The 14888-nt window shown below is 35.4% G+C and overlaps 1 protein-coding gene across 1 annotated transcript in view; it reads left to right on the forward strand.

Moving 5' to 3' along the window:
- Positions 1 to 2210, forward strand: part of LOC107687208 (kelch-like protein 28) — a 12112-nt gene extending 9902 nt beyond the window's left edge. The window contains 2 exon segments of the mRNA XM_016484442.1: positions 761 to 969; positions 1714 to 2210. Of these exon segments, the coding sequence (XP_016339928.1) occupies positions 761 to 969; positions 1714 to 1871 (367 nt within the window). The 3' untranslated portion in view covers positions 1872 to 2210.
- Positions 2211 to 14888: the final 12678 nt, after the last annotated feature.

The following is a 14888-nucleotide window of genomic DNA, read 5'->3' on the forward strand; positions in this document are numbered from 1 at the left end:
CGAGTAGAATTTTATTTTAGGTTTCTTTGATGAATAGAAAGTTCAGAAGAACAGCATTTATCTGAAATTACATTATAAATGTCTTAATCATCACTTTTGATCAATTTAATGCATCCTTGCTAAATAAAAGTATTAATTTCTATCATTTCATAATTTAATAATAAATATATAATGATTTAAATATACTGACTCCAAGCTTGTGAATGGTATAATGTTACAAAAGCTTTTTATTTCAGATAAATGCTGAACTTTGGATCTTTCGTTTCATTAAAGAATCCTGACAAAAAATTTACTCAACTGTTTTAAATATTGATAATAATTATCAAATGTTTCTTGAACAGCAAATCAGCATATTAGAATGATTTCTGAAGGAAGGTTTTCAACATTGATAATAATCAGAAATGTTTCTAATAATCAGCATATTAGAATGATTTCTGAAGATCATGTGACACTGAAGACTGGAGTAATGATGCTGAAAATACAGCTGCGCATCACAGAAATACATTACAGTTTAACAGAGATTCACATAGAAAACAGCTGTTTTACATTGTAATAATATTTCACTTTTTTACTGTATTTTTGCTCAAATAAATGCAGGCTTGATGAACCGAAGAGACTTCTTTAAAAACATGAAACACTTGTGAATGGTGGTGTATGTGGGAGATCAGTGGTGTTAGTTAAATGGAGTATCACTAGTGCTGCTGCTTGACCCGGTCTGTCACTGAGGTCAGAGTTCATTGAGGATCGATGTGTGTTTCAGTGTGGAGAGATACGACCCGAGCAAAGACTCATGGGATATGGTGGCGCCGATGGCTGATAAACGCATTAACTTCGGCATGGGCGTGATGCTGGGCTTCATCTTTGTGGTGGGAGGACACAACGGTGTGTCTCATCTGTCCAGCATCGAGCGCTACGACCCGCAGCAGAACCAGTGGACGGCGTGTCGACCCATGAACGAGCCGCGCACCGGTGAGTCACATGACACTGATCACACCAGACCACCAGCAAACACATCACAGCAAAACAGGGCTGGCAATTTAATCTGTCAATTTGGTGCAATTACTTATGAAGTCAATAAGGAGTTAAGATGATGAATGCATGTACTGTACACCATGTCCATCATCTTACATTGATCATAATCATGCAGGACCACTGACTGTTAGAAAGCAGTTATAAGAGCCTTAAATTCAAGATGTGAGGCAAAAAATAAATCACTCTCTTAAATGTATATCATATCATATCATATTGCAAAGTCACAGCAGAATTGATGAGTCTCTGATCAACACACAGCGGTGATTCATTACTGAATGAATCCAGTGAGTCGATGATTTAGCGATTCGTTCATGAAAAAAGTAACTTGCTTTGTTTTTGAATGAAGCAGTCATTTGAATGTATTGAGTGAGTGAGTCAATTGATTCATTTCTGAATGAATCGGTTGAATGAATGATTCACTGAGTCACTAATTACGCCAGTGACTCGCTGTGACCTACTGGTACTTTTAGTTTCATATTTACACTATTATTTCATAATTTTTTTTATTCTTGTATTCTGGTAGTGAGAATTGAGGGGTGTGTATAAATTCAGTGATGTATCTTTGTATTTTTGTCCGATTTTCAAATCCTTTTCTTGCTTCAAATCAAAGTTTGTAATGTTGTGATTCTCCTCATAGCTGGTTAGTTTACTTTATGGATTATAATGCTTTATTATAATGAGTTTTTTTTAAATCCCTATGGGAAAAATACTTCCGGCTGTAATGTGCTTTCTCTCTATATCTGAGCGCGGTGCAGCGGTACGATCCGATCACGGACAGCTGGCACGACTCCAGCGGGATGATGTACTGCCGCTGTAACTTCGGCCTGACTGCGCTTTGACCCTGGCCACACGGCTGACCGTCAGAGACGCTTTGTTTCTGGAGTGTGTTTCCTGCTCCTCCGGCCGGCGCTGGACGCGGAGAGATTACAGACACAGCGCTGAAGCACAGCTCAGACCAACACCAGAGCCTTCCACAGACCCTCGGAGGACGCGGAGCGCCCTGCTCTTCCCCTTTACATTTGAAGACTACTGATGAGGGACGCACATGCGGCGAGTGTGTGTGTGAGCGTGTGTCTGATCCATGCGCTCATCTTCTGTCCTTTCTGCTGGAAATGAGTGAATCTCACCAGAATTCATGCAGCTCATGTTTCACCACAGTCAAAGTAATATTTTGTTGGAAGACAAAACACATTTTTTTGCATTTATTTTTTGCAAAATCAAAACAATTTAATGAAAGACAAAAAAACTACTTCTTTTTTGTATTTTTTGCAACATCAAAATAATCACTTTTTTTGTGTGTTTTATTGCAGTCAAAATATTTTGCCAAAAGACAAAACATTCTTTCGGCTCAAAGCCGTAACAAATGGAAGGAAGACATAGTACGGAACAGAAATATTTATTAACATAAGAAAGGAAAAATATATAAAACAACGAAAAATAACTACAATTTCTGTCTGACACATGATGTTGTAGTGTCAGACAGAACAAGTCTCACAACTCATAACAAAATCCCAAATAAACAACCCGAAACCAAAAGCAAACACAAAACAACCGGGAGCAAACAAGCAAGAACCACACCAACAAAACCAAAGCTTTTATAGAGGGAAGAACAGGTGGACATCGTTCTCCTAGCCACACGCCACAGCTCAAAGATAAAAAACACTTATTTTTTTATTTTTTTTTGCAGTCAAAATATTTTGCTGAAAAACATTTTTATTTTAGTTATTTTTTTATATTAATTGTACAGATATTTACTGTTAAGTAAATTTTTTTAGTTTCACACTAAAATGTGCTGTTTAAAACACACTACAGCTATTTAAATTGTCAAATATCACATCTCAAATTTATGAAATTCAAATCTATCAGTTTTCCTTCTCCATATTTGCCTGGAAGATTGTTACGAAAAAAATGTTACAATGTAAAAATCTGTTTCTGAAATGTGAGCTACTGAGATTCACCTGTGTGTGTGTGTGTGTGTGTGTGTGTGTGTGTGTGTGTGAGAGAGAGACTGTGTGTGTGTGTGAGTGTGTGCGCATGTGTGTGTGTGTGTGTGTGTGTGTGTGTGAGAGAGAGACTGTGTGTGTGTGTGAGTGTGTGCGCATGTGTGTGTGTGTGTGTGTGTGTGTGTGTGCGCGCATGTGTGTGTGTGTGTGTAAGAACACACTCTCATACTGACTGGTGCTAATTTCCTCTCCAGGATTGAGTTGTTTTAGTTCTGTCATGATGTGATTGATTTCCTGTTCCTGTGGCGTTCAGATGAAGCATAACGTGGCTGGTTTGAGTGGAGTGTCGTCAGACGCCGGTCACATGGTGCCAAACATTCACGCGCTCATCCTCACACAGACGAAGCGTCTCTAGATCTCTGTTTGCCTGTCGGATCATTTCACAGTCGAGTGTGATGTGTGCGTTGTTCACATCTGCATGTGGAGATACACTGAAGTCCTGCACTTACCAAACCATTTTCTACTGTGTAAATATGACCTTTGAGTTCCTTTGAGGCAATAAGACTTTTTCTTCAACTCGTTTTTTCATTTTGGTCATTAATTGCCAAGGTGTTTTGGGAATCCCGTGACTGACCTGAATGTCTCTCGTCGCTTCGTTTCTTTGTGTTGCTCGTTATTCTGGATTTCAGCACTTTTGATGTTCGTTTTGGATCTGAACTGCCTTTAGAAGCGTGTTTTGGATTGATTTGACATTAATGTGTGATGCCTCTCAGTCTAGAACATGATTTTTAGTGTATTTCAGTGCAGATCCAGAGGCACAAAGGGAGCAAACGCTCATCAGAAGCATCCGTGTTTGATTAGCAATAAGAAATATGTCCTCGCATCCATTGATGTCCATCACCGTTATTCACTGAATCTGCAGCAGATGATGGTGTGTGGTTTTTCTCTCCTGAAGCGTGTCGATGTGGATCTGAGGTCTCACAGATGATGGTGAGAAGACTCTGTCTGGCCTTTTGCTCTTGATTGACTCCTAAAGGACACGCGTGAAAAACGTCAAACTGCAAAACGAAGGCGTTGGGTGTTTGTTCGTGTCTGAATCGCCGCTCTCACCGAAGTGCTCGTCTCACGAGGGAATCTGAATCATTCCAGAACGACTCCCTCACTGTCTTAAACTTTTGATCATTTTTCCTGACGGTGATGATGATGATGATGCCACATTTTCTTTTTCCGTCCGTCTGGCTTGTGTTTGAAATAGAGTGCATTTTTATAAACCTGTGGATTGTTACTGGAACTAAACCGATAACCTTAGCTACAAACGCAGTATTTATTTTTCACATTTTATCAAGCGTTGAGAGCATAGCATACTTCTGCCAGTTTATTTGTGTGTGTGTCGCAGCTCGACCAGTCAAGAAATAAAGGCCTGGAAATGATTCTGCAGGAGTCCGGCGTGTTTCTGCTTCATGCTCAAAGGTATAGTTCATCTGAAAATGAAAATGTGCTGAATGTTTCCTCACTTATCAGCTGTTTGGACTCTCATTCTGACGGCACCCATTCACTGGATAATAAATGCTGATTTCATTAAATGAGCTCATTAACATGCAGACACACGGTTACAAACATAAAAAGTTTAATTTGCAGTGGCAGCAGATATAATATCTGACTGATATCTGATATTGATTATGAAAGTATTAATACACATTGATTCATACAACATTTGTAATCTTCCATTGATAGTCTTCATGCTTCAGTAAACAAATCCTAGTAATCTATCTAGTCATCATGAGTGCAAGTAGTAAAGTCACCTTTATTTATATAGTGCTTTTAACAATACAGATTGTGTCAAAGCAGCTTTACAGTATTAAATAGTGTGTAATAATGCAGAAGCACAATAGTAAACACTCAGTTTTCAGTTAAAGGCAGTTCATCATTGATTCAGTGATGTTATCTGTGCAATCATAAAGTAAAGTAGAGGAAGGACTGTAAATGAACAATAATAAAGATGATTAAAAACAAGTGAATCCAAATCCTGATTAAACACAATCAGTGTGAATTCAGGACTGGCGTGTGTTCGGCAAAACATATTCTAATAAACGAGCTTTTTCTGTCTGTATCAGTGTAGATGACAGATTCTTCTGAGCTGCATGAATGTTTCTGTCCGTCACGCACTGATCCACAGAACTATTATAGTCCACCGTCACAGACTCTTGGATTCCAAACAGACCAGAGAATCCCTTACAAAGATGACAGAAGTAAAGTCCAGAAGCCGTCGATCTGGAACGCTGTGGAATAAAGATGCTGGTCTCTGTTGTGCAATCAGATCACGCGTTTAGAAAACACACACACCAGCCGATTAAAATAGTTTGCATGTTTTAATTGTGCACAATTTAAGAATTTGTTTCCTCCTTTTAGCTCAATCATTTAACTAAATCAAAACAAGGGAACACGATTTACTAAAAGGAGAGAATACATTTGAATTCATAGCCACAATAAACATATTTTTGTCTGTATGTCATGCACGGTATGGAATGCCATCCCTGACATAATTAGAAATAAATAAATGTGCAAAGACATGTAAAAAAGCAAATATAAATGAAAGTGTGCTCTTTACAGGACATCCAGACTTAAAACTGACATGTAAGATCTCAGAGAAATTCACTAAAATAGAATGTCTACTACAGAGGAAAAAAGTCTGAAACGTTGTGCATTATGAAAAGTGCTATACTTATATGTGACCCTGGAGCACAAAACCAGTCATAAGGGTCAGTTTTGTGAAATTGAGATTGATGCATCACTTGGAATAAAGCTGAGTGAATAAGCTTTCCATTGATGTATGGTTTGTTAGGATAGGACAATATTTGGCCGAGATAAATCTGGAATCTGAGGGTGCAAAAAAATCTAAATATTGAGAAAATCATCTTTAAAGTTGTTCAAATGAAGTTCTTAGCAATGCATATTACTAATCAAAAATTAAGTTTTGATATATTTACGGTAGGAAATGTACAAAACATCTTCATGGAACATGATCTTTACTTAATATCCTAATGATTTTTGGCATAAAAGAAAACTGGATAATTTTGACCCATACAATGTATTGTTGGCTATTGCTACAAATATACCTGTGCTGCTTATGACTGCTTTTGTGCTGCAGGGACACAGATAAATAAACATGACTTGACTTGAAAGCACTAAACAGGCAGGACAGTTGTTGCTGTGTGATGATGGTGTTCCAGTGTCTGTGGACCGGATGGACATCACAAAGGGTCCTCCAGTGAGATCAGAAGACCGAGTCGAGATCGTGGCAGATCTCTGCAGGTGCTCAGTGCTGACGTCACACACTCAGAGGTAGAGAAACTCCTTCATCTCTTCATCCGAGCGTCTGCAGACGGAGAGAACTAGCGGCTGGCTGTCTCCTAAACTGATCTAACAGCAGAAAACAGCTGGTAAACATGAGCTATTCAACACTGCATTTATAGCTTCTCTTCTGAAAAGCTCCAGAGAGCACAGCTGCTTTCATCTCAAGATTAAAGTATGATCTGTTTCTTTTAATCTTAGTTAAAGTTTTAGAAATTATCCTTTTGTCATTTATATTAGTTTTTTAATATGTCTACCTAGTTCTTATATTTGTATTTTAGTTGCAGTTATTTTAGTACTTCAAGTCTGTTTTTTTTATTTTCATTGAGATAATATTTATCGAGAAGGATAAATAATAATATATTTATTTATAGATAAGCATTTGTTAAGATTTTTAATTAGATTTTATTTTTTGTAAAATATATAAATATTTTAATTAATTAAAATGATATTTGATTTTAGTGCTCTTTTTTTGTTTAATTATGTCTATATAGTTTTTCTTAATTATTATTTTAGTTTCAGTTATTTTAGTACATCAGGTTAAACTAAATAAAAATGAGAAATGTTGCCTTATCAGCTAGCTGAAATAAAATAATTTAAAGTTTTTTAATATTTTATTTAATTTCATTTAACATTTATTTTATTTCAAGTAATGATTTTTTTGTATGCTTTAGTTAAACCCTGTATCAAATTAAATTAAAATAAATGAGAAATGTTGTAATAAATAGTAATATATGTTTTACAGATTTTTTGTTAACATTTATTTTATTTCAAGTAATGACTTTTTTAATTACTTTCATTCAAAATGTTTTTAGTTTAATCGGATTTTTAGCTAACAATAACAAACCTCATGAAATTTACAACAGCCATAAATCCTGGAAATAAAATATAAATAAATAAAATAAAATCGCTAAAGAGTACACTGTAAAAAAACAAATTTAAATTGTAAATAAAACAAATATTTTTGGATGTTTTATTAGAAAATGCAGTTACATTTGTTTACGTCAGTGTTTCTAGTCATTTCTTTGTAATTATTTTTGAAATTTACCAGCGATTTCAGAGTGAAAATTGTTTCTACACCAATTTTTGTGTGTGTGTGTGTTGAAAACCCTTTATGGATAAATCAAACATAAATTAACATAACCCATTTTTTGCTGCTGAGAACGTGGTGGCAACGAAATGGAGAACACCAGACGCTTTCTATCACTAACTCCCGACAACTGTGAGCATATTAAACCTAAATAATGTTAATTACATACATATACAGTACGTGCATAATTAATAGGATAGTCCATGTAGGCTGGAAGTGAAAAAAAGTATTGCATCCTTCTCATGGGCATTCAATAATCTCTTTAAATCTCTTTTTTTGGCTCATTTTATATGTAAAAGAACACCTGCCTAATAATTATTAGATAAAAATAAGATTTACGCAGTGTGGTTTAGATGCATGATCAAATGTGTGTTATTTGTGAAGTTAAATGATATTTGACAAATATTTTACAAACACATTGCATTAAACATGCTTTTTGTATTGAAGTTGAAAGACTGAAATACTGTTTTCTTGTAAAACATATTCCAGTAATCTTTCTTTAGAGTTTTTTTTAGAAAGATTGTAGCGATGCTGTAAGCCTTAAATAAAATTAAATAAAAAAAGTAAAAAGTTAATTAGTTAAAATGAAAACAAATCAGTGAATTTCAGCTCATATTTCACTATTAAATCAAGTCAATTCAAGTCTGTTTTATTGATATAGTGCTTAATACAATACTAATTGCTGCATTAAAAATCAGTAGTTTCAAGTATAGCTTCAAAACGAATACAAAGTAGGAAATTATATTTTTCATAAAGAATGTCACTTGTTTTTTGCATTTTTGTGACATTGCAAGTCAGTCAAGTCACATTTATTTCTATAGTGCTTTATACAGCGAAGCTTCACAGAATCAAACAGTAACACTGTTAATGTTGTAAAATGGATTGATTATGAAAGAAATTCAGGTTCCGCTGTAAAGCAGCTCTACAGAAGACAATCGAGTCATTATTCAGATCAAATCAGTTCAGTGGGGATTTGTGACTTTCATGACAATCAAGTAGATTTTCCCCCAAATTCTCATTAATGCAAAAACAGAGCATTATTTAAATTGTGTTGTGTTAAAGTACTTTTATAAAGTATGATTGTAAGTATATGTCATGATAGTGCTGATTTTAATATGTGATTTAGATTTAATGCTGAAATATGACGTGTATGTGTCTCTTTTCCTTGTGTGGTTTTATTATTCTTGCTAATGTTGTTTTATCTGTAGTGTCGCACTAGAGGGCGACCTGATGTCAGGAATCATGTTTTGCTGCTGCTGTCAGTGTTTCAGACTTAAACTGAAAATAGCAGGATTTCAATCCAGAGTTCAGTGACATTAAACACATCTGTCAGCAGTGTTGCGGAGTAACTGGTTACATGTAACGGAATTACGGAATTTAATTACAAAATAAATGTAACTAACTTGTTACAGTTACTGAGAAAAAAATGTGTAATTAAATTAGTTACTTATGAAAATGTTAGCAGTTACAAAGGGGTTACATCTGAATATTTTCACATGCATACTGATTTAATTTCTTTCCCAAATTGCACTGACCAGTGTTTCAGGAGTTTAGGACACAGAATGGTATGCTTATATATTAATACATGCTTATTTGTGAGCCTGCAGCACAAAAGCAGTCTTAAGTCGCTGGGGTATATTTGTAGCAATAGCCAACAATACATTGTATGGGTCAAAATTATACATTTTTCTTTTATGCCAAAAATCATTAGGATATTAAGTAAAGATCATGTTCCATGAAGAGATTTTGTAAATGTCCTACCGTAAATATATCAAAACTTAATTTTTGATTAGTAATATGCATTGCTAAGAACTTAATTTGGACAACTTTAAAGATGATTTTCTCAATATTTATTTTTTCAATAAAGTAATTGAAATAGTTCCACTACTTATTACATTTTAAATAGAGTAACTTGTAATCTGTAACCTGTTACATTTCCAAAGTGATCTTCCCAATGCTGTCTGTCAGTCACTTATGTCTGAGAGTGTGTGTGTGTCTGTGTCTGTGTCTGTGTCTGTGTCTGTGTCTGTGAGTGTGTGTCTGTGTATGTCTGTGTGTGTGTCTGTAAGTGTGTGTCTGTAAGTGTGTCTGTAAGTGTGTGTGTGTCTGTAAGTGTGTGTGTGTCTGTAAGTGTGTGTGTGTGTGTGTGTCTGTAAGTGTGTGTGTGTGTGTGTGTCTGTAAGTGTGTCTGTAAGTGTGTGTGTGTGTGTGTGTGTGTGTCTGTGAGTGTGTGTGTGTGAGTGTGTGAGTGTGTGAGAATGTGAGTGTGAGTGTGTGTGTGAGTGTGTGAGTGTGTGTGTGAGTGTGTGAGTGTGTGAGAATGTGAGTGTGAGTGTGTGTGTGAGTGTGTGAGTGTGTGTGTGAGTGTGTGAGTGTGTGAGAATGTGAGTGTGAGTGTGTGTGTGAGTGTGTGAGTGTGTGTGTGAGTGTGTGAGAATGTGAGTGTGAGTGTGTGTGTGTGTCTGTGTCTGTGTGAGAGTGAGTGAGTGAGTGAGTGAGTGTGAGTGTGAGTGTGAGGGTCAGCAGGTGATGGAGGATCAGCCGTCAGAAAGCAGACAGAGATGAGCTGCTCGCAGCAAGCGCAGACAAGACTATGTCAGGAGGAATATTGAGGTATGTCGAGGTCACTTCAGGCCGATTAGAGCCATATGACTGAACATGTGCGTGAAGAATGCTGGAAAGAGCCATGAAGCACCTCGTTTTCTCGCCCCTGCTGGCGTGCCGTTTATTGAAGGGCTCATCCGTTTGTTTTTAAATAGTCTAAAGGTGATTTTGATGCTCAAAGTCAGGTGGTCTCGGGGGAGGGACTTGCTCGTTCTACGGAACATCTGATTGGACAGAAATTAGTGTAATATAATGTCATTGAGAGGTTTGGTCCGATTTCCTGAGAGAAAGACTGACATGTGCAAAACTCACATTTGTATTTCATGGGATCTTTAAACATGGAAAGATGTCCATTCATCTGAGGACAGAATGGAATAACGGTGTAATGTGGAATTAAAACTGCTGTTTTTCTGCTAAATTGATTCCAGCTCCACCGCAGAAACTGATGTTCATCCTCTGTATTTATGTCTTGTCTTCCAGTTCAAATATTTGAACATTTCTTAAATTTACTGGAGATGCACGAGAACATCAGATAATAAAAGAAAGTGGTCAAAAAATTAGTTTATGATTAAAACAAGAACAAATATCTGCCAGTGAGTAGTTCAACTAAATGGGAAAACGATGATTTTTCTGAGCCCATTGGTAAAACTCTCTTCATTTTGTTCAATTTCTGAGAAAACAAAACTCTTTACTTATGTCATTTTGCATCTCCAGCAAATGTATCTTCGGGGTTTCTGTGGATTTTAACAAGTCTTTATTCACCCTTCCGCAAATTAAATCCTTGAAAGGTCTTAGATTAGAAAAGAAAGTCTTAAATTCATAAAGTCATGGCATTAACTGTTGCATGCAGTTAATTTTTGTTAACTTGTTTCCAGTACAAATATCTAAGCATTCTTAAATCAAAATACATATACTTGAGATGCAAAATTAAGAAATTAAGTTTTGAAAAATGTAACAAAATGAAGTGAGTTTATGCTTAAAACGGTCTAAGAACAAATATCTGTCAATGGAGAATGAAAACTTATTTTCCCTTAGATTTAAGTTGATTTTTCTGAGCCCATTGGCAGATATTTGTTCTTGTTGTCATAAACTCACTTCATTTTGATCAAAAACAAGACGTCTAGTTTGTCATTTTGCATAAATGTATCTTGATTTAAGAATCTTTAGATGTTTGCACTGGAAAACAAGACAGAAATACTGAGTTTTAGCAGTGACTGGATCATAAATCAAATGTTTGATTGTTTGACTGAAGGTGTTTGTGATTGTTCAGCTCGCAGAAGCGTCGGGAAACTCGTTTCTGCTCACACAACAGGAGAAAGAGAGAATAGAGGAACTGCTAAAGGATCTAGAAGAGGAACAGAACGACAGAGACCCGAAGACTCAACCGCAGGGACGTCCACACTAGGGATGGGCAATATGGGCTTAAAAAAATATCACGATAATTTCTGGTATTTATTGCGATATCAATATCAATGACGATAATTCAGGGAATCTTATGCATCCACTAAGAGACAAATAAAAAGTCCTTTTTCTTTAGAGAAAAGTATTATCTTTCTTATTGAGTGTATTATAGTGAGTACACATGTAATGTAATGAGTGTTTAACTCGTACTGGAAGCCAGAGGGCGCTCTTGCGCAGAAACTCCACATGCATCGCAGAAGTAATAGCACTGACGACGCTCCAGGAAATCCCTAATATAGACAAAGTTATCCAGTTATCACTGAATAAAACGTCAGGAAACTTACGATTAAACATACGATTGTGACAATATATGGCTTATCTGCGTTCTTCAAGCAATCTTGGGTATTTTTACAAGGATAAAGTATATTTATAATGCAATGCTAATCGACATAGCCTTTATCACTGTATATAATACTATAAAATAGTATGCTTTCTGCCTCATTCTGTGATATTAAAACCACGTTAATTTGGAGAAGAAGCATGTCAATAAATGATATCTTTGTTGGACAACAGGTTTGTAAACGGGCTCATACACATGCAAAACTGTATCGCTACTGTAGTACATTTATTCAAGGCTCAGACTGATTTGTTGTGCACTGTACAGCTCTGACCAAACCAGTTCCAGATTATAGAAGGAGCTCCTCGTTTAGCGATAAACTCCTCCTCAATTTCACGTCCGCCTTCCTCCATGTCGCTCCGCACGGTCGCACACAGAAATATGTCAACAACTAGACTTTATCATTATTATATCGACTTTATCAACTAATTCTTATCGCTGGGAGAATTTTTTATTGGTATATTGCAAACGCTAAGATATCGCCCATCCCGAGTCCACATACATGTATATTAGTGGTGTTTTTCTGAGTCAGTCATCATTAGTACTAGTGATCAATCTTCTAAGACTCAATATTACACTTCATTTAATGCCTCATTTTCTTACTGTGAGATTGTGACTGACAATTTGTGGTCATTTAAAGAGAATAGTGTCATGAACTCGTGATTAGTCAGTGAAAGAAAGCGAATCATCCTCAGTTGGTGTTTACCAGCTCGTTTCATCTGATTCTCATCTCACAGCCACAGGAATTGGCCTCTACATTTATAGAGTCCTTCTTTCCTTTGCAAAGTGATTTCTGTAATTACGTGCGGAAGCCCAACAGGACCGCAGATGTTTGGATCCTCCTCACAGGTCCGATGGAAACTTCCTGTTATTGCAGGAGCTTGTCGATGGGCAGGAGATGTTTGATGTCTTCTGGACTTGGCTGCCTCTGGCATAATTAAAGTCTCTCTGCATGTGTTTGTCTCTTTGACCCTGACAGACTGAGACTCACAGTGGGATCAGTCTGACAGATTCAGTCTGATAGTAAATCATCCCACAGGTCGAGTCACATTAGTTTCTATAGCGCTTATACAGTACGGATTGTTTCAAAGCAGCTTCACAGTAATAAACAGGAAAATAACAGTGTTAATGCTGTAAATTTCATCCGTTCGTGAAACAAATTCAGTCTTAGCTGTAAAGCAGCTCTACAGACAGCAATAGAGTCATTATTCAGATCAATTCGAATCAAGTTTTGTTCTGTGTCAGTGCAGTCAAATCAATAATATTAGTGAATATTAAGTGTGTTAAAAGCTGAACAGCATGATTGTTCCATAAATAAAAGCTGAATGGATATTATTCTTGCATAAACGGAATAATGTTTAGTTATTAACTTTTAGTTATCATTGATGTTTAGTAATTTATAAAAAATGGATCTTGAAGCGGGTGTACAGATGTTCCTGTGGAAGCTTGCCACTTTTTTAATCTTACAATTTTGACAGTTTTTCTTTCAATTCTGAGTTTATTTCTCACAATTTAAGACTTTATTTTTCTTAAGTTTTACTTGCAAATTCAGAATTGTGAGGTTATCTTGTGAGTTTATAATTATATATAAACTTCTCTTTCTTTATTTTCTATATTCTCCATTCTATATTCTTTCTATTCTATATATTAACTATAAAAAAAGTTTCTTCTCAGAATTGTTCTAAAGTCTGAACTGCAACAAAAATGTTGCAATTATCTTCTGAGTAGCAGAAACAACATAAAACAGAACAAAACGACAACAAAAAAAACTGATTTGTGAGATATAGTATTTTTTGAAATATAAACTTGGAATTTTGAGAAAAAAAGTAAAAATTGTGAGAGAAGATTCAGAATTCTGAGAAAAAAAGTCGGGGCTTTATGTAAACTTGCAATTCTGCGGAAAAAGATTTAAAACTGTGAGATGTAAAATCAGGATTCTGAGAAAAAAGTAAAAATTTGTGAGATGTAAAGTCAGGATTATGAGAAAAAAAGTAAAAAACAAATTGTGAGATAAACTTGGGATTCTGAGGAAGAAAGTGTGAGATATAAATTTGAAATGCTAAGAAAAAAGTAAAAATTGTGAGAAACTTGGAGTTCTGCGAAAAAATTTAACTGTGAGAGAAGATTCAGAATTCTGAGAAAAAAGTAAAAATTGTGAGAAACTTGGATTATGAGAGAGAAAAATTGTGAGAAACTTGAATTCTGAGGAAAAAAGTAAAAATTGTGAGAAACTTGGAATTATGAGAGAGAAAAATTGTGAGAAACTTGAATTCTGAGGAAAAAAGTAAAAATTGTGAGAAACTTGGAATTATGAGAGAGAAAAATTGTGAGAAACTTGAATTCTGAGGGAAAAAAGTACAAATTGTGAGAAACTTGGAATTATGAGAGAGAAAAACTGTGAGAAACTTGAATTCTGAGGAAAAAAGTAAATAATTGTGAGAAACTTGAATTCTGAGGAAAAAAGTAAAAATTGTGAGAAACTTGAATTCTGAGGAAAAAAGTAAAAATTGTGAGAAACTTGGAATTATGAGAGAGAAAAATTGCGAGAAACTTGGAATTATGAGAGAAAAAAATTGTGAGAAACTTGAATTTTGAGGAAAAAAAGTAAAAATTGTGAGAAACTTGGAATTATGAGAGAGAAAAATTGCGAGAAACTTGGAATTATGAGAGAAAAAAATTGTGAGAAACTTGAATTTTGAGGAAAAAAAGTAAAAATTGTGAGAAACTTGGAATTATGAGAGAGAAAAATTGTGAGAAACTTGAATTCTGAGGAAAAAAGTAAAAATCGTGAGAAACTTGAATTCTGAGGAAAAAAAGTAAAAAATTGTGAGAAACTTGAATTCTGAGGAAAAAAAGTAAAAAATTGTGAGATAAAACATTGCAATTAGATATTTATTTTTTTATTCTGTGCCGAAACAAGCATATTAGTTTAAAACACACAGATCTTCCATGACTATAAGAGAGAAACAGCTTCTCTATAATAATGTAGGTCCACAGCAGTTAACGTAGATAACGTGTTTTAGCTGCTGTTTAGTGAATCATTTGGGTCAGTGTTGCTCTGCCTGACTTT

Source organism: Sinocyclocheilus anshuiensis, unplaced genomic scaffold (genome assembly GCF_001515605.1).
Source record: "Sinocyclocheilus anshuiensis isolate Anshui unplaced genomic scaffold, SAMN03320099.WGS_v1.1 scaffold1569, whole genome shotgun sequence".
NCBI classification, from domain to species: domain Eukaryota; kingdom Metazoa; phylum Chordata; class Actinopteri; order Cypriniformes; family Cyprinidae; genus Sinocyclocheilus; species Sinocyclocheilus anshuiensis.